This window comes from Seriola aureovittata, chromosome 22 (assembly GCF_021018895.1).
Source record: "Seriola aureovittata isolate HTS-2021-v1 ecotype China chromosome 22, ASM2101889v1, whole genome shotgun sequence".
Taxonomy (NCBI): Eukaryota; Metazoa; Chordata; class Actinopteri; order Carangiformes; family Carangidae; genus Seriola; species Seriola aureovittata.
Window position 1 is genome coordinate 13,524,123 of NC_079385.1, and position 23,716 is coordinate 13,547,838.

General features: G+C 28.8%; 1 protein-coding gene across 1 annotated transcript; it reads left to right on the top strand.

The window, feature by feature from the left end:
- Window positions 1-139: 139 nt before the first annotated feature.
- Window positions 140-22,003, top strand: LOC130163780 (protein mono-ADP-ribosyltransferase PARP11). Its single transcript, XM_056368155.1, has 7 exons — window positions 140-331; window positions 438-552; window positions 636-705; window positions 844-907; window positions 20,707-20,840; window positions 20,931-21,082; window positions 21,209-22,003. The coding sequence occupies exons 1-7, from the start codon at window positions 236-238 to the stop codon at window positions 21,502-21,504; spliced, it is 927 nt and encodes a 308-aa protein (XP_056224130.1). The 5' UTR covers window positions 140-235; the 3' UTR covers window positions 21,505-22,003.
- Window positions 22,004-23,716: the final 1,713 nt, after the last annotated feature.

The window sequence follows — 23,716 nt, forward strand, 5'->3', positions numbered from 1 at the left end:
CTTTCAGAGAAGACTTAACAATTGCCTTGCAAGTAGCAGTGTCCTCTTGCATTCATAAATGAGAAATCCCGCCTACCTCAGAAGGCGTGGCTATGAATGATGAGTCATATGAGTAGGAAACAAAACTGTCAACTTCAGTAGCTACCTGATTAAATCAGAGAGAGTAAGGTCACTTTTAAAACATATTTATTTAGATTTTGTTGTGATAAAATCTAATAAATTCTGTCTCGGGACTATGTGGTGCAATGAGGAAGTGGAATACATGGACACATCAGACATCCCATGGTGCTGGTATTACCTGGCAGACTGTGGAAGGTGGCACAAATTTGAGGTAAATGGTTTGGTACTTTTCTTTAGATCACATTCAAGCTGTTACTTTACAAAATGTATGGGCTGATTGTCTGAGAGCAGTCTATTACCTTCTGTCTACCCTGTAGGATGATCCCAATAACCCCCTTCAGAGTGAGGATATTGAAAAATATTACCTAAGAAACTCAAAAGGAGTCTTAAATACATCTTCATCTGACTGTCACAGCAAGATCGATTTCTTGGGTATTTGAGTACATTTTTTTCACATTAAGACCTTGTTTAGATATGAAGAACTTGTATGATGTGATTTATGTGTTTGTATACAGAAATGTTACAAACAGACATCCCCTCAGGAAGGCAAAGACGAATCCAACGAAGCTGCAACATTGAGAGAAGGTGAAATGAGGCTTAAAACGCATAAATGTAACATAATTCAAACGTACAACACAGAGTTGTGGATAGGTCTGTCTTTAGTATTGTTTCCTGTAAAATGAAAGTGAAACTGTCAGCACTATGCAAACTCTCCTCCTCCAGTTGTTCCTGTTACACTGCTGCTCCTGTGTTCTGGGAGATGGTTGATCCTACATTTCCATATCAGGTGACAATGACAGAAATGTATAAAAAACTATTTAGTAGAGCAAATCATGACCAAGGAATTATAGGGTTCTTTCTCTGGTCTGAGAGAGAAAAACTATCATTTAAGCATATTTCATACACAAAGTCACTACATTAGCTACAAAAAAATAAAGAAATGAATAAATAAATAATACATATAATATATAATATATAATCTAATATAATATAATATGGATATGTTATAACTCATCTTATAATATGTCCTCATACAGATGAAAAATTTGGTAACATCTAATTTAATAAATAAGTCATAGTATAGTTTGTCATAAATAAGTCATAGTATACTAAGTCATACAGAAACTATATTATAGTAAAGCATAAAAATGTCATAGTATGGTGAGTCATGAATTGTTATAAAAATGTATAGTAAGTATAGTAAGGCATGAACACATAATAAAATAATAAGGCATAAAACATCATTGTATTGTAAAGTAAAGCATTACAAAATCATAGTAAGTAATCATAGCAAGGCATGAAGTGTCATAAAAACATCATGTTATAGTCAGGCATAAAATGTCAAAAAAAAAAAAAAGTATAGTTAAACATAAAAATGTCCCATTATAGTGAAGCAAAAAAGATCACATTATAGTGAAGCAAAAAAAGGTCATAAGGCATTATAGTATAGTAAGGCATAAAAAGTCAAAAAGCGTAATAGTATCGTATGGCATGAAAAGTGAAAAAACGACCTGATATAATAAGGCATAAAAAGTGAAAAAAATTACAAAGAATAGTAGGGCATGAAAACGTCATAAAAACAACATACTATGGTAAGGGATGAAAAGTGAAATAACGTCATAGTATAGTAAGGCCTAAAAAGTGTAAAAAAAACAACATTATATATTATGGCATTAAAAATCATAAAAACAACATACTATATTAAGGCATTAGAAATGTCATAATGTAGAAAGGCATAAAAAGTGAAAAAACTACATAATATAGTAGGGCATAGAAACGTCATAGTGTAGTAAGGCATAAAAAGTTGAAAAACATCATCGTATAGTATGGTATGAAAAATGAAAAAACGTCATAGTATAGTATGACATAAAAAGTGAAAAAAAACGTCATTGTATTAAATGGAAGAAAAAAATGAAAAGAGCATTGTATAATAATGCATAAAGAGTAATAATGTAGAAAGGCATAAAAAGTGAAAAAACTACATAATGTAGTAGGGCATAGAAACGTCATAGTATAGTAAGGCATAAAAAGTGAAAAAAACAACATAGTATAGTATGCTATAAAATTTGAAAAACAACATACTATAGTGAGGTATCGAAGGTCAAAAGACGTTAAAGTATAGTAAGGCCTAAAAAGTGAAAAAACGACATACTATAGTAAGGCATAGAAACGTCATAGTATAGTAAGGCATAAAAAGTGGAAAAACATCATAGTATAGTATTGCATGAAAAACAAAAAAACGTCATAGTATAGTATGGCATAAAAAGTGAAAAAAACGTCATAGTATAAAATGGAAAAAAAGTGAGAAAATGGCATTGTATAATAATGCATAAAGAGTCATAATGTAGAAAGGCCTAAAAAGTGAAAAAAATGACATAGTATAATATGGCAAAAACTTGAAAAAACGTCATAGTATAGGAAGGCATAAAAAGTGAAAAAAACGTCATAGTATAAAATGGCAAAAAAAGTGAGAAAACAGTATTGTATAATAATCAATAAAGAGTAATAATGTAGAAAGGCATAAAAAGTGAAAAAACTACATAATATAGTAGGGCAGAGAAACGTCATAGTATAGTAAGGCATAAAAAGTGGAAAAACATCATAGTATAGTATGGCATGAAAAACGAAAAAACGTCATAGTATAGTATGGCAAAAAAAGTGAAAAAACGTCATCGTATAAAATGGCAAAAAAAAGTGAGAAAACAGTATTGTATAATAATGCATAAAGAGTAATAATTTAGAAAGGCATATAAAGTGAAAAAACTACATAATATAGTAGGGCATAGAAACGTCATAGTATAGTAAGGCATAAAAAGTGGAAAAACATCATAGTATAGTATTGCATGAAAAAACAAAAAAACGTCATAGTATAGTATGGCATAAAAAGTGAAAAAAACGTCATAGTATAAAATGGAAAAAAAGTGAGAAAATGGCATTGTATAATAATGCATAAAGAGTCATAATGTAGAAAGGCCTAAAAAGTGAAAAAGATGACATAGTATAATATGGCAAAAACTTGAAAAAACGTCATAGTATAGGAAGGCATAAAAAGTGAAAAAAACGTCATAGTATAAAATGGCAAAAAAAGTGAGAAAACAGTATTGTATAATAATCAATAAAGAGTAATAATGTAGAAAGGCATAAAAAGTGAAAAAACTACATAATATAGTAGGGCAGAGAAACGTCATAGTATAGTAAGGCATAAAAAGTGGAAAAACATCATAGTATAGTATGGCATGAAAAACGAAAAAACGTCATAGTATAGTATGGCAAAAAAAGTGAAAAAAACGTCATCGTATAAAATGGCAAAAAAAAGTGAGAAAACAGTATTGTATAATAATGCATAAAGAGTAATAATTTAGAAAGGCATATAAAGTGAAAAAACTACATAATATAGTAGGGCATAGAAACGTCATAGTATAGTAAGGCATAAAAAGTGGAAAAACATCATAGTATAGTATTGCATGAAAAACAAAAAAACGTCATAGTATAGTATGGCATAAAAAGTGAAAAAAACGTCATAGTATAAAATGGAAAAAAAGTGAGAAAATGGCATTGTATAATAATGCATAAAGAGTCATAATGTAGAAAGGCCTAAAAAGTGAAAAAGATGACATAGTATAATATGGCAAAAACTTGAAAAAACGTCATAGTATAGGAAGGCATAAAAAGTGAAAAAAACGTCATAGTATAAAATGGCAAAAAAAAGTGAGAAAACAGTATTGTATAATAATGCATAAAGAGTAATAATTTAGAAAGGCATAAAAAGTGAAAAAACTACATAATATAGTAGGGCATAGAAACGTCATAGTATAGTAAGGCATAAAAAGTGGAAAAACATCATAGTATAGTATGGCATGAAAAACGAAAAAACGTCATAGTATAGTATGGCAAAAAAAGTGAAAAAATGTCATAGTATAAAATGGCAAAAAAAAGTGAGAAAACAGTATTGTATAATAATGCATAAAGAGTAATAATTTAGAAAGGCATAAAAAATGAAAAAAACAACATAATATAGTATGCTATAAAATTTGAAAAATGACATACTATAGTGAAGTATAGAAGGTCAAAAGACGTTAAAGTATAGTAAGGCCTAAAAAGTGAAAAAACGACATACTATAGTAAGGCATAGAAACGTCATAGTATAGTAAGGTATAAAAAGTGAAAAAAACGTCATAGTATAGTATGGCATAAAAAGTGAAAAAAAACGTCATTGTATTAAATGGAAGAAAAAAGTGAAAAGAGCATTGTATAATAATGCATAAAGAGTAATAATTTAGAAAGGCATAAAAAGTGAAAAAACTACATAATATAGTAGGGCATAGAAACGTCATAGTATAGTAAGGCATAAAAAGTGGAAAAACATCATAGTATAGTATTGCATGAAAAACAAAAAAACGTCATAATATAGTATGGCATAAAAAGTGAAAAAAACGTCATAGTATAAAATGGCAAAAAAAGTGAAAAAACATCATTGTATAATAATGCATAAAGAGTCATAATGTAGAAAGTCATAAAAAGTGAAAAAACAACATAATATAGTAGGGCATAGAAACGTCATAGTATAGTAAGGCATAAAAAGTGGAAAAACGTCATAGTATAGGAAGGCATAAAAAGTGAAAAAAACAACATAATATAGTATGCTATAAAATTTGAAAAATGACATACTATAGTGAAGTATCGAAGGTCAAAAGACGTTAAAGTATAGTAAGGCCTAAAAAGTGAAAAAACGACATACTATAGTAAGGCATAGAAACGTCATAGTATAGTAAGGCATAAAAAGTGAAAAAAACGTCATAGTATAAAATGGCAAAAAAAGTGAGAAAACAGTATTGTATAATAATGCATAAAGAGTAATAATTTAGAAAGGCATAAAAAGTGAAAAAAACAACATAGTATAGTATGCTATAAAATTTGAAAAACAACATACTATAGTGAGGTATCGAAGGTCAAAAGACGTTAAAGTATAGTAAGGCCTAAAAAGTGAAAAAACGACATACTATAGTAAGGCATAGAAACGTCATAGTATAGTAAGGCATAAAAAGTGGAAAAACATCATAGTATAGTATTGCATGAAAAACAAAAAAACGTCATAGTATAGTATGGCATAAAAAGTGAAAAAAACGTCATAGTATAAAATGGAAAAAAAGTGAGAAAATGGCATTGTATAATAATGCATAAAGAGTCATAATGTAGAAAGGCCTAAAAAGTGAAAAAAATGACATAGTATAATATGGCAAAAACTTGAAAAAACGTCATAGTATAGGAAGGCATAAAAAGTGAAAAAAACGTCATAGTATAAAATGGCAAAAAAAGTGAGAAAACAGTATTGTATAATAATCAATAAAGAGTAATAATGTAGAAAGGCATAAAAAGTGAAAAAACTACATAATATAGTAGGGCAGAGAAACGTCATAGTATAGTAAGGCATAAAAAGTGGAAAAACATCATAGTATAGTATGGCATGAAAAACGAAAAAACGTCATAGTATAGTATGGCAAAAAAAGTGAAAAAACGTCATAGTATAAAATGGCAAAAAAAAGTGAGAAAACAGTATTGTATAATAATGCATAAAGAGTAATAATTTAGAAAGGCATATAAAGTGAAAAAACTACATAATATAGTAGGGCATAGAAACGTCATAGTATAGTAAGGCAAAAAAAGTGGAAAAACATCATAGTATAGTATTGCATGAAAAACAAAAAAACGTCATAGTATAGTATGGCAAAAAAAGTGAAAAAACGTCATAGTATAAAATGGCAAAAAAAAGTGAGAAAACAGTATTGTATAATAATGCATAAAGAGTCATAATGTAGAAAGGCCTAAAAAGTGAAAAAGATGACATAGTATAATATGGCAAAAACCTGAAAAAACGTCATAGTATAGGAAGGCATAAAAAGTGAAAAAAACGTCATAGTATAAAATGGCAAAAAAAAGTGAGAAAACAGTATTGTATAATAATGCATAAAGAGTAATAATTTAGAAAGGCATAAAAAGTGAAAAAACTACATAATATAGTAGGGCATAGAAACGTCATAGTATAGTAAGGCATAAAAAGTGGAAAAACATCATAGTATAGTATGGCATGAAAAACGAAAAAACGTCATAGTATAGTATGGCAAAAAAAGTGAAAAAATGTCATAGTATAAAATGGCAAAAAAAGTGAGAAAACAGTATTGTATAATAATGCATAAAGAGTAATAATTTAGAAAGGCATAAAAAATGAAAAAAACAACATAATATAGTATGCTATAAAATTTGAAAAATGACATACTATAGTGAAGTATCGAAGGTCAAAAGACGTTAAAGTATAGTAAGGCCTAAAAAGTGAAAAAAACGACATACTATAGTAAGGCATAGAAACGTCATAGTATAGTAAGGTATAAAAAGTGAAAAAAACGTCATAGTATAGTATGGCATAAAAAGTGAAAAAAAACGTCATTGTATTAAATGGAAGAAAAAAGTGAAAAGAGCATTGTATAATAATGCATAAAGAGTAATAATATAGAAAGGCATAGAAAGTGAAAAAACTACATAATATAGTAGGGCATAGAAACGTCATAGTATAGTAAGGCATAAAAAGTGAAAAAAACAACATAGTATAGTATGCTATAAAATTTGAAAAACAACATACTATAGTGAGGTATCGAAGGTCAAAAGACGTTAAAGTATAGTAAGGCCTAAAAAGTGAAAAAAACGACATACTATAGTAAGGCATAGAAACGTCATAGTATAGTAAGGCATAAAAAGTGGAAAAACATCATAGTATAGTATTGCATGAAAAACAAAAAAACGTCATAGTATAGTATGGCATAAAAAGTGAAAAAAAAACGTCATAGTATAAATTGGAAAAAAAGTGAGAAAATGGCATTGTATAATAATGCATAAAGAGTCATAATGTAGAAAGGCCTAAAAAGTGAAAAAAATGACATAGTATAATATGGCAAAAACTTGAAAAAACGTCATAGTATAGGAAGGCATAAAAAGTGAAAAAAACGTCATAGTATGAAATGGCAAAAAAAGTGAGAAAACAGTATTGTATAATAATCCATAAAGAGTAATAATGTAGAAAGGCATAAAAAGTGAAAAAACTACATAATATAGTAGGGCAGAGAAACGTCATAGTATAGTAAGGCATAAAAAGTGGAAAAACATCATAGTATAGTATGGCATGAAAAACGAAAAAACGTCATAGTATAGTATGGCAAAAAAAGTGAAAAAACGTCATATTATAAAATGGCAAAAAAAAGCGAGAAAACAGTATTGTATAATAATGCATAAAGAGTAATAATTTAGAAAGGCATAAAAAGTGAAAAAACTACATAATATAGTAGGGCATAGAAACGTCATAGTATAGTAAGGCATAAAAAGTGGAAAAAACGTCATAGTATAAAATGGAAAAAAAGTGAGAAAATGGCATTGTATAATAATGCATAAAGAGTCATAATGTAGAAAGGCCTAAAAGGTGAAAAAGATGACATAGTATAATATGGCAAAAACTTGAAAAAACGTCATAGTATAGGAAGGCATAAAAAGTGAAAAAAACGTCATAGTATAAAATGGCAAAAAAAAGTGAGAAAAAAGTATTGTATAATAATGCATAAAGAGTAATAATTTAGAAAGGCATAAAAAGTGAAAAAACTACATAATATAGTAGGGCATAGAAACGTCATAGTATAGTAAGGCATAAAAAGTGGAAAAACATCATAGTATAGTATGGCATGAAAAACAAAAAAACGTCATAGTATAGTATGGCATAAAAAGTGAAAAAACTACATAATATAGCAGGGCATAGAAACGTCATAGTATAGTAAGGCATAAAAAGTGGAAAAACATCATAGTATAGTATTGCATGAAAAACAAAAAAACGTCATAGTATAGTATGGCATAAAAAGTGAAAAAAACGTCATAGTATAAAATGGCAAAAAAAGTGAAAAAACATCATTGTATAATAATGCATAAAGAGTCATAATGTAGAAAGTCATAAAAAGTGAAAAAACAACATAATATAGTAGGGCATAGAAACGTCATAGTATAGTAAGGCATAAAAAGTGGAAAAACGTCATAGTATAGGAAGGCATAAAAAGTGAAAAAAACAACATAATATAGTATGCTATAAAATTTGAAAAACGACATACTATAGTGAAGTATCGAAGGTCAAAAGACGTTAAAGTATAGTAAGGCCTAAAAAGTGAAAAAACGACATACTATAGTAAGGCATAGAAACGTCATAGTATAGTAAGGCATAAAAAGTGAAAAAAACGTCATAGTATAAAATGGCAAAAAAAAGTGAGAAAACAGTATTGTATAATAATGCATAAAGAGTAATAATTTAGAAAGGCATAAAAAGTGAAAAAAACAACATAGTATAGTATGCTATAAAATTTGAAAAACAACATACTATAGTGAGGTATCGAAGGTCAAAAGACGTTAAAGTATAGTAAGGCCTAAAAAGTGAAAAAACGACATACTATAGTAAGGCATAGAAACGTCATAGTATAGTAAGGCATAAAAAGTGGAAAAACATCATAGTATAGTATTGCATGAAAAACAAAAAAACGTCATAGTATAGTATGGCATAAAAAGTGAAAAAAAAACGTCATAGTATAAATTGGAAAAAAAGTGAGAAAATGGCATTGTATAATAATGCATAAAGAGTCATAATGTAGAAAGGCCTAAAAAGTGAAAAAAATGACATAGTATAATATGGCAAAAACTTGAAAAAACGTCATAGTATAGGAAGGCATAAAAAGTGAAAAAAACGTCATAGTATGAAATGGCAAAAAAAGTGAGAAAACAGTATTGTATAATAATCCATAAAGAGTAATAATGTAGAAAGGCATAAAAAGTGAAAAAACTACATAATATAGTAGGGCAGAGAAACGTCATAGTATAGTAAGGCATAAAAAGTGGAAAAACATCATAGTATAGTATGGCATGAAAAACGAAAAAACGTCATAGTATAGTATGGCAAAAAAAGTGAAAAAACGTCATATTATAAAATGGCAAAAAAAAGCGAGAAAACAGTATTGTATAATAATGCATAAAGAGTAATAATTTAGAAAGGCATAAAAAGTGAAAAAACTACATAATATAGTAGGGCATAGAAACGTCATAGTATAGTAAGGCATAAAAAGTGGAAAAAACGTCATAGTATAAAATGGAAAAAAAAGTGAGAAAATGGCATTGTATAATAATGCATAAAGAGTCATAATGTAGAAAGGCCTAAAAGGTGAAAAAGATGACATAGTATAATATGGCAAAAACTTGAAAAAACGTCATAGTATAGGAAGGCATAAAAAGTGAAAAAAACGTCATAGTATAAAATGGCAAAAAAAAGTGAGAAAACAGTATTGTATAATAATGCATAAAGAGTAATAATTTAGAAAGGCATAAAAAGTGAAAAAACTACATAATATAGTAGGGCATAGAAACGTCATAGTATAGTAAGGCATAAAAAGTGGAAAAACATCATAATATAGTATGGCATGAAAAACATAAAAAACATCATAGTATAGTATGGCATAAAAAGTGAAAAAACTACATAATATAGCAGGGCATAGAAACGTCATAGTATAGTAAGGCATAAAAAGTGGAAAAACATCATAGTATAGTATTGCATGAAAAACAAAAAAACGTCATAGTATAGTATGGCATAAAAAGTGAAAAAAACGTCATAGTATAAAATGGCAAAAAAAGTGAAAAAACATCATTGTATAATAATGCATAAAGAGTCATAATGTAGAAAGTCATAAAAAGTGAAAAAACAACATAATATAGTAGGGCATAGAAACGTCATAGTATAGTAAGGCATAAAAAGTGGAAAAACGTCATAGTATAGGAAGGCATAAAAAGTGAAAAAAACAACATAATATAGTATGCTATAAAATTTGAAAAACGACATACTATAGTGAAGTATCGAAGGTCAAAAGACGTTAAAGTATAGTAAGGCCTAAAAAGTGAAAAAACGACATACTATAGTAAGGCATAGAAACGTCATAGTATAGTAAGGCATAAAAAGTGAAAAAAACGTCATAGTATAAAATGGCAAAAAAAAGTGAGAAAACAGTATTGTATAATAATGCATAAAGAGTAATAATTTAGAAAGGCATATAAAGTGAAAAAACTACATAATATAGTAGGGCATAGAAACGTCATAGTATAGTAAGGCAAAAAAAGTGGAAAAACATCATAGTATAGTATTGCATGAAAAACAAAAAAACGTCATAGTATAGTATGGCATAAAAAGTGAAAAAAACGTCATAGTATAAAATGGAAAAAAAGTGAGAAAATGGCATTGTATAATAATGCATAAAGAGTCATAATGTAGAAAGGCCTAAAAAGTGAAAAAGATGACATAGTATAATATGGCAAAAACCTGAAAAAACGTCATAGTATAGGAAGGCATAAAAAGTGAAAAAAACGTCATAGTATAAAATGGCAAAAAAAAGTGAGAAAACAGTATTGTATAATAATGCATAAAGAGTAATAATTTAGAAAGGCATAAAAAGTGAAAAAACTACATAATATAGTAGGGCATAGAAACGTCATAGTATAGTAAGGCATAAAAAGTGGAAAAACATCATAGTATAGTATGGCATGAAAAACGAAAAAACGTCATAGTATAGTATGGCAAAAAAAGTGAAAAAATGTCATAGTATAAAATGGCAAAAAAAAGTGAGAAAACAGTATTGTATAATAATGCATAAAGAGTAATAATTTAGAAAGGCATAAAAAATGAAAAAAACAACATAATATAGTATGCTATAAAATTTGAAAAATGACATACTATAGTGAAGTATCGAAGGTCAAAAGACGTTAAAGTATAGTAAGGCCTAAAAAGTGAAAAAACGACATACTATAGTAAGGCATAGAAACGTCATAGTATAGTAAGGCATAAAAAGTGGAAAAACATCATAGTATAGTATTGCATGAAAAACAAAAAAACGTCATAGTATAGTATGGCATAAAAAGTGAAAAAAACGTCATAGTATAAAATGGAAAAAAAGTGAGAAAATGGCATTGTATAATAATGCATAAAGAGTCATAATGTAGAAAGGCCTAAAAAGTGAAAAAAATGACATAGTATAATATGGCAAAAACTTGAAAAAACGTCATAGTATAGGAAGGCATAAAAAGTGAAAAAAACGTCATAGTATAAAATGGCAAAAAAAGTGAGAAAACAGTATTGTATAATAATCAATAAAGAGTAATAATGTAGAAAGGCATAAAAAGTGAAAAAACTACATAATATAGTAGGGCAGAGAAACGTCATAGTATAGTAAGGCATAAAAAGTGGAAAAACATCATAGTATAGTATGGCATGAAAAACGAAAAAACGTCATAGTATAGTATGGCAAAAAAAGTGAAAAAACGTCATAGTATAAAATGGCAAAAAAAAGTGAGAAAACAGTATTGTATAATAATGCATAAAGAGTAATAATTTAGAAAGGCATATAAAGTGAAAAAACTACATAATATAGTAGGGCATAGAAACGTCATAGTATAGTAAGGCATAAAAAGTGGAAAAACATCATAGTATAGTATTGCATGAAAAACAAAAAAACGTCATAGTATAGTATGGCATAAAAAGTGAAAAAAACGTCATAGTATAAAATGGAAAAAAAGTGAGAAAATGGCATTGTATAATAATGCATAAAGAGTCATAATGTAGAAAGGCCTAAAAAGTGAAAAAGATGACATAGTATAATATGGCAAAAACTTGAAAAAACGTCATAGTATAGGAAGGCATAAAAAGTGAAAAAAACGTCATAGTATAAAATGGCAAAAAAAAGTGAGAAAACAGTATTGTATAATAATGCATAAAGAGTAATAATTTAGAAAGGCATAAAAAGTGAAAAAACTACATAATATAGTAGGGCATAGAAACGTCATAGTATAGTATGGCATGAAAAACGAAAAAACGTCATAGTATAGTATGGCAAAAAAAGTGAAAAAATGTCATAGTATAAAATGGCAAAAAAAAGTGAGAAAACAGTATTGTATAATAATGCATAAAGAGTAATAATTTAGAAAGGCATAAAAAATGAAAAAAACAACATAATATAGTATGCTATAAAATTTGAAAAATGACATACTATAGTGAAGTATCGAAGGTCAAAAGACGTTAAAGTATAGTAAGGCCTAAAAAGTGAAAAAACGACATACTATAGTAAGGCATAGAAATGTCATAGTATAGTAAGGTATAAAAAGTGAAAAAAACGTCATAGTATAGTATGGCATAAAAAGTGAAAAAAAACGTCATTGTATTAAATGGAAGAAAAAAGTGAAAAGAGCATTGTATAATAATGCATAAAGAGTAATAATATAGAAAGGCATAGAAAGTAAAAAAACTACATAATATAGTAGGGCATAGAAACGTCATAGTATAGTAAGGCATAAAAAGTGAAAAAAACAAGATAGTATAGTATGCTATAAAATTTGAAAAACAACATACTATAGTGAGGTATCGAAGGTCAAAAGACGTTAAAGTATAGTAAGGCCTAAAAAGTGAAAAAACGACATACTATAGTAAGGCATAGAAACGTCATAGTATAGTAAGGCATAAAAAGTGGAAAAACATCATAGTATAGTATTGCATGAAAAACAAAAAAACGTCATAGTATAGTATGGCATAAAAAGTGAAAAAAAAACGTCATAGTATAAATTGGAAAAAAAGTGAGAAAATGGCATTGTATAATAATGCATAAAGAGTCATAATGTAGATGGGGGCCTAAAAAGTGAAAAAAATGACATAGTATAATATGGCAAAAACTTGAAAAAACGTCATAGTATAGGAAGGCATAAAAAGTGAAAAAAACGTCATAGTATGAAATGGCAAAAAAAGTGAGAAAACAGTATTGTATAATAATCCATAAAGAGTAATAATGTAGAAAGGCATAAAAAGTGAAAAAACTACATAATATAGTAGGGCAGAGAAACGTCATAGTATAGTAAGGCATAAAAAGTGGAAAAACATCATAGTATAGTATGGCATGAAAAACGAAAAAACGTCATAGTATAGTATGGCAAAAAAAGTGAAAAAACGTCATATTATAAAATGGCAAAAAAAAGCGAGAAAACAGTATTGTATAATAATGCATAAAGAGTAATAATTTAGAAAGGCATAAAAAGTGAAAAAACTACATAATATAGTAGGGCATAGAAACGTCATAGTATAGTAAGGCATAAAAAGTGGAAAAACGTCATAGTATAAAATGGAAAAAAAAGTGAGAAAATGGCATTGTATAATAATGCATAAAGAGTCATAATGTAGAAAGGCCTAAAAGGTGAAAAAGATGACATAGTATAATATGGCAAAAACTTGAAAAAACGTCATAGTATAGGAAGGCATAAAAAGTGAAAAAAACGTCATAGTATAAAATGGCAAAAAAAGTGAGAAAACAGTATTGTATAATAATGCATAAAGAGTAATAATTTAGAAAGGCATAAAAAGTGAAAAAACTACATAATATAGTAGGGCATAGAAACGTCATAGTATAGTAAGGCATAAAAAGTGGAAAAACATCATAGTATAGTATGGCATGAAAAACAAAAAAACGTCATAGTATAGTATGGCATAAAAAGTGAAAAAACTACATAATATAGCAGGGCATAGAAACGTCATAGTATAGTAAGGCATAAAAAGTGGAAAAACATCATAGTATAGTATGGCATGAAAAACAAAAAAACGTCATAGTATAGTATGGCATAAAAAGTGAAAAAACTACATAATATAGCAGGGCATAGAAACGTCATAGTATAGTAAGGCATAAAAAGTGGAAAAACATCATAGTATAGTATTGCATGAAAAACAAAAAAACGTCATAGTATAGTATGGCATAAAAAGTGAAAAAAACGTCATAGTATAAAATGGCAAAAAAAGTGAAAAAACATCATTGTATAATAATGCATAAAGACTCATAATGTAGAAAGTCATAAAAAGTGAAAAAACAACATAATATAGTAGGGCATAGAAACGTCATAGTATAGTAAGGCATAAAAAGTGGAAAAACGTCATAGTATAGGAAGGCATAAAAAGTGAAAAAAACAACATAATATAGTATGCTATAAAATTTGAAAAACGACATACTATAGTGAAGTATCGAAGGTCAAAAGACGTTAAAGTATAGTAAGGCCTAAAAAGTGAAAAAAACGTCATAGTATAAAATGGCAAAAAAAGTGAGAAAACATCATTGTATAGTATGGCATGAAAAACGAAAAAACGTCGTAGTATAGTATGGCAAAAAAAGTGAAAAACGTCATAGTATAAAATGGCAAAAAAAGTGAGAAAACAGTATTGTATAATAATGCATAAAGAGTAATAATTTAGAAAGGCAGAAAAAGTGAAAAAACTACATAATATAGTAGAGCATAGAAACGTCATAGTATAGTAAGGCATAAAAAGTGGAAAAACATCATAGTATAGTATGGCATGAAAAACGAAAAAACGTCATAGTATAGTATGGCAAAAAAAGTGAAAAAATGTCATAGTATAAAATGGCAAAAAAAAAGTGAGAAAACAGTATTGTATAATAATGCATAAAGAGTAATAATTTAGAAAGGCATAAAAAGTGAAAAAAACAACATAATATAGTATGCTATAAAATTTGAAAAACGACATACTATAGTGAAGTATCGAAGGTCAAAAGACGTTAAAGTATAGTAAGGCCTAAAAAGTGAAAAAACGACATACTATAGTAAGGCATAGAAACGTCATAGTATAGTAAGGCATAAAAAGTGAAAAAAAACATCATAGTATAAAATGGCAAAAAAAAGTGAGAAAACATCATTGTATAATAATGCATAAAGAGTAATAATTAAGAAAGTCATAAAAAGTGAAAAAACTACATAATATAGTAGGGCATAGAAACGTCATAGTATAGTAAGGCATAAAAAGTGAAAAAAACGTCATAGTATAAAATGGAAAAAAAGTGAGAAAATGGCATTGTATAATAATGCATAAAGAGTCATAATGTAGAAAGGCATAAAAAGTGAAAAAAAATGACATAGTATAATATGGCAAAAACTTGAAAAAACGTCATAGTATAGGAAGGCATAAAAAGTGAAAAAAACGTCATAGTATAAAATGGCAAAAAAAGTGAGAAAACAGTATTGTATGATAATCCATAAAGAGTAATAATGTAGAAAGGCATAAAAAGTGAAAAAACTACATAATATAGTAGGGCAGAGAAACGTCATAGTATAGTAAGGCATAAAAAGTGGAAAAACATCATAGTATAGTATTGCATGAAAAACAAAAAAACGTCATAGTATAGGTTGGCATAAAAAGTGAAAAAAACGTCATAGTATAAAATGGCAAAAAAAGTGAGAAAACATCATTGTATAATAATGCATAAAGAGTCATAATGTAGAAAGTCATAAAAAGTGAAAAAACAACATAATATAGTAGGGCATAGAAACGTCATAGTATAGTAAGGCATAAAAAGTGGAAAAACGTCATAGTATAGGAAGGCATAAAAAGTGAAAAAAACAACATAATATAGTATGCTATAAAATTTGAAAAACAACATACTATAGTGAGGTATCGAAGGTCAAAAGACGTTAAAGTATAGTAAGGCCTAAAAAGTGAAAAAACTACATACTATAGTAAGGCATAGAAACGTCATAGTATAGTAAGGCATAAAAAGTGGAAAAACATCATAGTATAGTATTGCATAAAAAACAAAAAAACGTCATAGTATAGTATGGCAAAAAAAGTGAAAAAACGTCATAGTATAAAATGGCAAAAAAAAGTGAGAAAACAGTATTGTATAATAATGCATAAAGAGTAATAATTTAGAAAGGCATAAAAAGTGAAAAAAACAACATAATATAGTATGCTATAAAATTTGAAAAACGACATACTATAGTGAAGTATCGAAGGTCAAAAGACGTTAAAGTATAGTAAGGCCTAAAAAGTGAAAAAACGACATACTATAGTAAGGCATAGAAACGTCATAGTATAGTAAGGCATAAAAAGTGAAAAAAAACATCATAGTATAAAATGGCAAAAAAAGTGAAAAAACATCATTGTATAATAATGCATAAAGAGTAATAATTTAGAAAGGCATAAAAAGTGAAAAAACTACATAATATAGTAGGGCATAGAAACGTCATAGTATAGTAAGGCATAAAAAGTGGAAAAACATCATAGTATAGTATGGCATGAAAAATGAAAAAACGTCGTAGTATAGTATGGCAAAAAAAGTGAAAAACGTCATAGTATAAAATGGCAAAAAAAGTGAGAAAACAGTATTGTATGATAATGCATAAAGAGTAATAATTAAGAAAGTCATAAAAAGTGAAAAAACTACATAATATAGTAGGGCATAGAAACGTCATAGTATAGTAAGGCATAAAAAGTGAAAAAAACGTCATAGTATAAAATGGAAAAAAAGTGAGAAAATGGCATTGTATAATAATGCATAAAGAGTCATAATGTAGAAAGGCATAAAAAGTGAAAAAAAATGACATAGTATAATATGGCAAAAACTTGAAAAAACGTCATAGTATAGGAAGGCATAAAAAGTGAAAAAAACGTCATCGTATAAAATGGCAAAAAAAGTGAGAAAACAGTATTGTATGATAATCCATAAAGAGTAATAATGTAGAAAGGCATAAAAAGTGAAAAAACTACATAATATAGTAGGGCATAGAAATGTCATAGTATAGTAAGGCATAAAAAGTGGAAAAACATCATCGTATAGTATGGCATGAAAAACGAAAAAACGTCGTAGTATAGTATGGCAAAAAAAGTGAAAAAACGTCATAGTATAAAATGGCAAAAAAAAGTGAAAAAACAGTATTGTATAATAATGCATAAAGAGTAATAATTTAGAAAGGCATATAAAGTGAAAAAACTACATAATATAGTAGGGCATAGAAACGTCATAGTATAGTAAGGCATAAAAAGTGGAAAAACATCATAGTATAGTATTGCATGAAAAACAAAAAAACGTCATAGTATAGTATGGCATAAAAAGTGAAAAAAACGTCATAGTATAAAATGGAAAAAAAGTGAGAAAATGGCATTGTATAATAATGCATAAAGAGTCATAATGTAGAAAGGCCTGAAAAGCGAAAAAACTAAATAATATAGTAGGGCATAGAAACTTCATAGTATAGTAAGGCATAAAAAGTGGAAAAACGTCATAGTATAGGAAGGCATAAAAAGTGAAAAAAACAACATAATATAGTATGCTATAAAATTTGAAAAACGACATACTATAGTGAGGTATCGAAGGTCAAAAGATGTTAAAGTATAGTAAGGCCTAAAAAGTGAAAAAACGACATACTATAGTAAGGCATAGAAACGTCATAGTATAGTAAGGCATAAAAAGTGAAAAAACGACATACTATAGTAAGGCATAGAAACGTCATAGTATAGTAAGGCATAAAAAGGTAAAAAAACGTCATAGTATAAAATGGCAAAAGAAGTGAGAAAACAGTATTGTATAATAATGCATAAAGAGTAATAATGTAGAAAGGCATAAAAAGTGAAAAAACTACATAATATAGTAGGGCATAGAAACGTCATAGTATAGTAAGGCATAAAAAGTGGAAAAACATCATAGTATAGTATTGCATGAAAAACAAAAAAACGTCATAGTATAGTATGGCATAAAAAGTGAAAAAAACGTCATAGTATAAAATGGAAAAAAAGTGAGAAAATGGCATTGTATAATAATGCATAAAGAGTCATAATGTAGAAAGGCCTAAAAAGTGAAAAAGATGACATAGTATAATATGGCAAAAACTTGAAAAAACTTCATAGTATAGGAAGGCATAAAAAGTGAAAAAAACGTCATAGTATAAAATGGCAAAAAAAAGTGAGAAAACAGTATTGTATAATAATGCATAAAGAGTAATAATGTAGAAAGGCATAAAAAGTGAAAAAATTACATAATATAGTAGGGCAGAGAAACGTCATAGTATAGTAAGGCATAAAAAGTGGAAAAACATCATAGTATAGTATGACATGAAAAACGAAAAAACGTCATAGTATAGTATGGCAAAAAAAGTGAAAAAACGTCATAGTATAAAATGGCAAAAAAAAGTGAGAAAACAGTATTGTATAATAATGCATAAAGAGTAATAATTTAGAAAGGCATAAAAAGTGAAAAAACTACATAATATAGTAGGGCATAGAAACGTCATAGTATAGTAAGGCATAAAAAGTGGAAAAACATCATAGTATAGTATGGCATGAAAAACGAAAAAACGTCATAGTATAGTATAGTGTGGCATCGAAAGTCAAAAGACGACATAGTATAGTATGGCAAAAAAAAGTGAGAAAACAGTATTGTATAATAATGCATAAAGAGTAATAATTTAGAAAGGCATAAAAAGTGAAAAAAACAACATAATATAGTATGCTATAAAATTTGAAAAACGACATACTATAGTGAAGTATCGAAGGTCAAAAGACGTTAAAGTATAGTAAGGCCTAAAAAGTGAAAAAACTACATACTATAGTAAGGCATAGAAACGTCATAGTATAGTAAGGCATAAAAAGTGAAAAAAACGTCATAGTATAAAATGGAAAAAAAGTGAGAAAATGGCATTGTATAATAATGCATAAAGAGTCATAATGTAGAAAGGCCTGAAAAGCGAAAAAACTAAATAATATAGTAGGGCATAGAAACTTCATAGTATAGTAAGGCACAAAAAGTGGAAAAAACATCATAGTATAAAATGGCAAAAAAAAGTGAGAAAACGTCATTGTATAATAATGCATAAAGAGTCTTATAAACAACATGCTGCAGTAAGGCACAAAAAATCAAAAAACATCATAATATAGTAAGCCATAAAAAGTGAAAAAAAATGAAATAGTATAGTATGGCAAAAACATGGAAAAACGTCATAGTATAGGAAGGCATAAAAATTTTAAAAAACAACATAGTATAGTATAGTGTGGCATCGAAAGTCAAAAGACGACATAGTATAGTAAGGCCTAAAAAGTGAAAAAACTACATTACATACTAGGGCATAGACACGTCATAGTATAGTAAGGCATAAAAAGTGGAAAAACATCATAGTATAGTATTGCATGAAAAACGAAAAAACATCATAGTATTGTATGGCATAAAAAGTGGAAAAAACATCATAGTATAAAATGGCAAAAAAAGTGAGAAAACGTCATTGTATAATAATGCATAAAGAGTCATATAAACAACATGCTGCAGTAAGGCATAAAAAATCAGAAAACATCATAATGTAGAAAGGCCTAAAAAGTGAAAAAAAAATGACATAGTATAGTATGGCAAAAATGTGGAAAAATGTCATAGTATAAGAAGGCATAAAAAGTGGGAAAACGTCATTTTATAATAATGCATAAAGAGTAATAATGTAGAAAGGCATAAAAAGTGAAAAACAAATGACATAGTATAGTATGGCAAAAACTTGAAAAAACGTCATAGTATAGGAAGGCATAAAAAGTGAAAAAAAACAACATAGTATAGTATGTTATAAAAATTGAAAAAGGACATACTATAGTGAGGCATCGAAAGTCAAAAGACAACATAGTATAGTAAGGCCTAAAAAGTGAAAAAACAACATACTATAGTATGGCAAAAAAATGAAAAAGCGTCATAGTATAATAAGGCATTGAAGGTCAAGAGATGTTATAGTATAATAAGACCTAAAAAGTGAAAAAAAGGCATACAATAGTATGCCATGAAAAGTGAAAAAACACCATAATAAAGTAGGGCATAGAAACTTCAAGGTAGAAAATGTGAAAAAAATGTTATAGTGTAATAAGGCATAAAAACGTCACCGTATAGTAGGGTATAAAATATTATAGTATAGTAAGGCATAAAAAGTCATAAAAACATCATAGTATAGCAAGGCATAAAAAGTCAGAAAAACCTCAGTAAAGTAAATCATGAAAATGTCACAGAAGAGTAATGCATAAAAAGTCATAAAAATGTCTGTAGTAAGGAATAAAAAGTCATAAAAACATCATAGTATAGTAAGCCATAAAAAGTCATAAAAACGTCATAGCATATTAAGGCTTAAAAAGTCATAGTTTAGTATAGCAAAAAAGTCATAAAAACGTCTATAGTAAGGGATAAAAGTTCATAAAAATGTCTATAGTAGGGCATAAAAAGCCATAAAAACATCATAGTATAGTGAGGCATAAAAATGTCATAAAAACATCATAGTATAGTGAGGCATAAAAAGTCATTGTATAGTAAGGCATAAAAAGTCATTAAATTTTCATACTACATTAAGGCATACAAAGTCATAAAAACTTCATAGTAAAGTAAGGCATAAATAACTTCATAAAAACATCATAATATAGTAAGCCATAAAAAGGTCTTAATCCGGTAAGGCATCAAAAACAACATAAAAACATCATAGTACAGTCAGATATAAAAACGACATACTATAGTATGGCAAGGTAAGGCTGTAAGATGTATTAGCATCACCATTGAGCCAGCTAAGCCAATTTCTCAGGAAGAAGTATGTTCATATTCATAAAGAATTAGACACAGCCATTGCAATTCAAACTATATATGTTTTCATGTTTGTTCTTTTCAACTGAAGACTTTATTAAATGTGTATTCTTAATTTATCTTACAGTTAATCCCTTTGAATGACCTTACCCCTGAGTACAACACTGTGGCAGGTTATGTTAGGGAAGATGGGCTTTTGGACAGATCCATCGTATCAATCAGCAGGATACAGAATCTGGACCTCTGGGAAATGTATTGTTGGTAAGAAGGTCTTTAACATGACCTCTCCATTCCTTTCATCATTCCCCTCTTTTGTCACTAAAATGGTATTTTTCTTTGTTTGTGTCAAAGCAAAAAGAAACAGTTAATGAGGATTCAAGGTGTCAAAGAAATTCAAGAGCGGAGACTCTTTCATGGGACTGATATCAAAAATGTCGACAGCATTTGCAAGTATAACTTTGATGTACGGCTAGCTGGACAACATGGCAACGTATATGGCAAAGGTAGATTTAATTATTCAGTAACAACTGTCTGTGCAACAATAAACAGAATATACAATATAAATGATTATTTAAGTTGGTCTCACCAGAATTCCCTCAGCTGATCTGACTTTCCTTGTTTTTATTTAGGAGTATATTTTGCAAAACATGCAACATATGCAGATAAATACAGCAAGAGCAGCACGGATCCATTGCCACTGTATGTCGGAGGAACTGGAAGTGTACCCAGAGACACTAAAATAGTATTTTTGGCTCGGGTGATGATCGGAAAATCAATTGTTGGACAATCTGATTTCCGAAAACCTGATGATGGAAGTCCTGAAAACTCTCACGACAGCTGTGTGGATGTTAAAAAGCATCCAAATATTTTTGTTATTTTTGATTCAAATCAAATATATCCTGAGTATTTGATTCAGTACAGATGAAGTCAGGACAGGATCATGAGGATCTGTGCAAAACCAACATGTTTACCTCAGTCTGGTTGAAAATTTTACCAGCAACTCCTGATGGAAGAAGTTTTTGCTGCATTTTTACTCCATTACAAAAAAAAATAAAACCATTATATCGGAGAAGATTTCTAAAAACAATCAATGACATACATTTCACTATTTTAAAAAAGGAAGTAGTGCTACAAATGTTACTAGGACTGTTTTTAATGCATTATGATCAGCTAACTTTTTCTACATTTGTTTACAAGATTTAAGACCTTATCAAGCATATTTATATTTGCTCTCAAAACAGAAGAATTCAATAAATTAGTTAGAAAGCAAACCAACGTCTACATGTGTTTATTCCTACTCCAATTTTTCTACGTCTATATTGTTACTGTGGATAAAAGGGCATAAAATTACAGAACCACATTACATTTACAAAAGAAAAACAATTTTGGAGACTTACTATCACATACTTTAATTATGAGATAGTGTAGACTAATGGGACATGAGTTCTGGCCTGAGAAGGTTTTGTCTGTACCAAAGTAATTCAGCAACAGTTTTCAGTATATCCAAAGGTACAGAGCAAAAAGGAATTTTTAATATTTAATACAATGTTCTTAATTTTTCAAAATGTAAACAAACAAAGAATAAAAACAGGGCTCAATTTGTAGCTCTCAGTGTAACTCACTGAATCTATGGCAACATTATACTTCATACTATATACTTCATTCATGATGTGACCAGCTCAAATTACAGTCAAACTTAAAGTTTTCCACTGTGGTTTAACTTTAATTGTTGACCTCTAAACTATTTAGGAGCACTTGCTGCAGGTACAATTGAAACGTGATTCACACAAGCTAGAACATTTGTTGTTCTCTGTGGGTGTACATTTTCACCACAGCCCAATTAGTGACATCAAGCCACAGGTTTTCCCTTCACAAATTATCACTGCATTGACGTAACTGGCTGGGATGTGTCTTTTATACTAAGTGTTGCTGGAGTTTTGAACACAACTCTTATATCCAGCAATGTCAGAGAAAACACAACACTTATTAAGATATTAAGCAATTGAACATAATATTTTTACAAATACACTCAAAGGGTTATGTGTTTTGGTCACTCCCCGTTAACAGGAATGGAATGGCGTTAACTGTACTTGAGTGAAATGGTCAGCAGGGGTCACTGTTGACAAAGGGAACATTTTAGAAAAAGCGGTTGTTCTCTTGGCACAGACCAGCATTGGCTGGTTCACATTAAGTGCAGTGGTTTCTAATGGCACATTTTTGCCATTATTCCTGCACAAAACTCCTTCAGAGTGAGTCAGCAACTCATCAAAATATTTTCAGGGGGCTAGCAGTCCAACTCCATGCTGGCATCATAATTATTAGCTCATTTATTCAAGCACTTTATTGCTGTTTTGAGGTACTTGTACTTTACTTGAGTAATTTGATTTCATGCTACTTTATACTTCTACTCCACTTCATTAAGATTTTGCATTGTAACAAAGAAGATTAAATAAAGATTAAACCAGTGGGTCCCAACCTTTCTGGCTTGTGACCCCTCACAAAAAAGCAGATGTCTGAGGAGTTCCACCAAAGAGACATTTCCCCACTAAACTTCTCATGATGGTTTAATTCACATTTCAGTTTGAGGCTCAAAGAGGTAAAAGTATGCAATATTTCACAAAACAAGATGACAAAAAAGTTCAAGGAAATTAAAACAGATTTGTTAGGTAGAACCTTGTATTTTCTTCTTTTCAACACCATTAATCAGATTTAATTTGTTATACTTTGGAGGGGCTGGTTGTGAACCACAGGACTAAACCATTCAACTGTACATAAAGAAGTTAAAACTAGCTCAGTAAAATGCTTTTCATGTGTTGATGCATCAGTATTAACAATAATTTCATATATAACAATATATCAGTCACAGGGGCTATTTTACTTCAGACTCCTTTTCACTTTTACTAGATTTTGATGATACTTCTGTACTTTTACTTGTAATGTATAGCATGTAGCATTTTTACATTGTTGCACTGGTACTTTTACTGAAGAAGAAGATCAGAACAATTCTGCCACCAGTGGTTATTCTAAAATCTTCACTGTCTTTCATGTCCATCTTCTGAATGAAAAAGCCATTTCAGATGCCACATAATTACTATTTTAAAAGCTTAAATAAAAGCTGACACCTTTGGTGATAACTA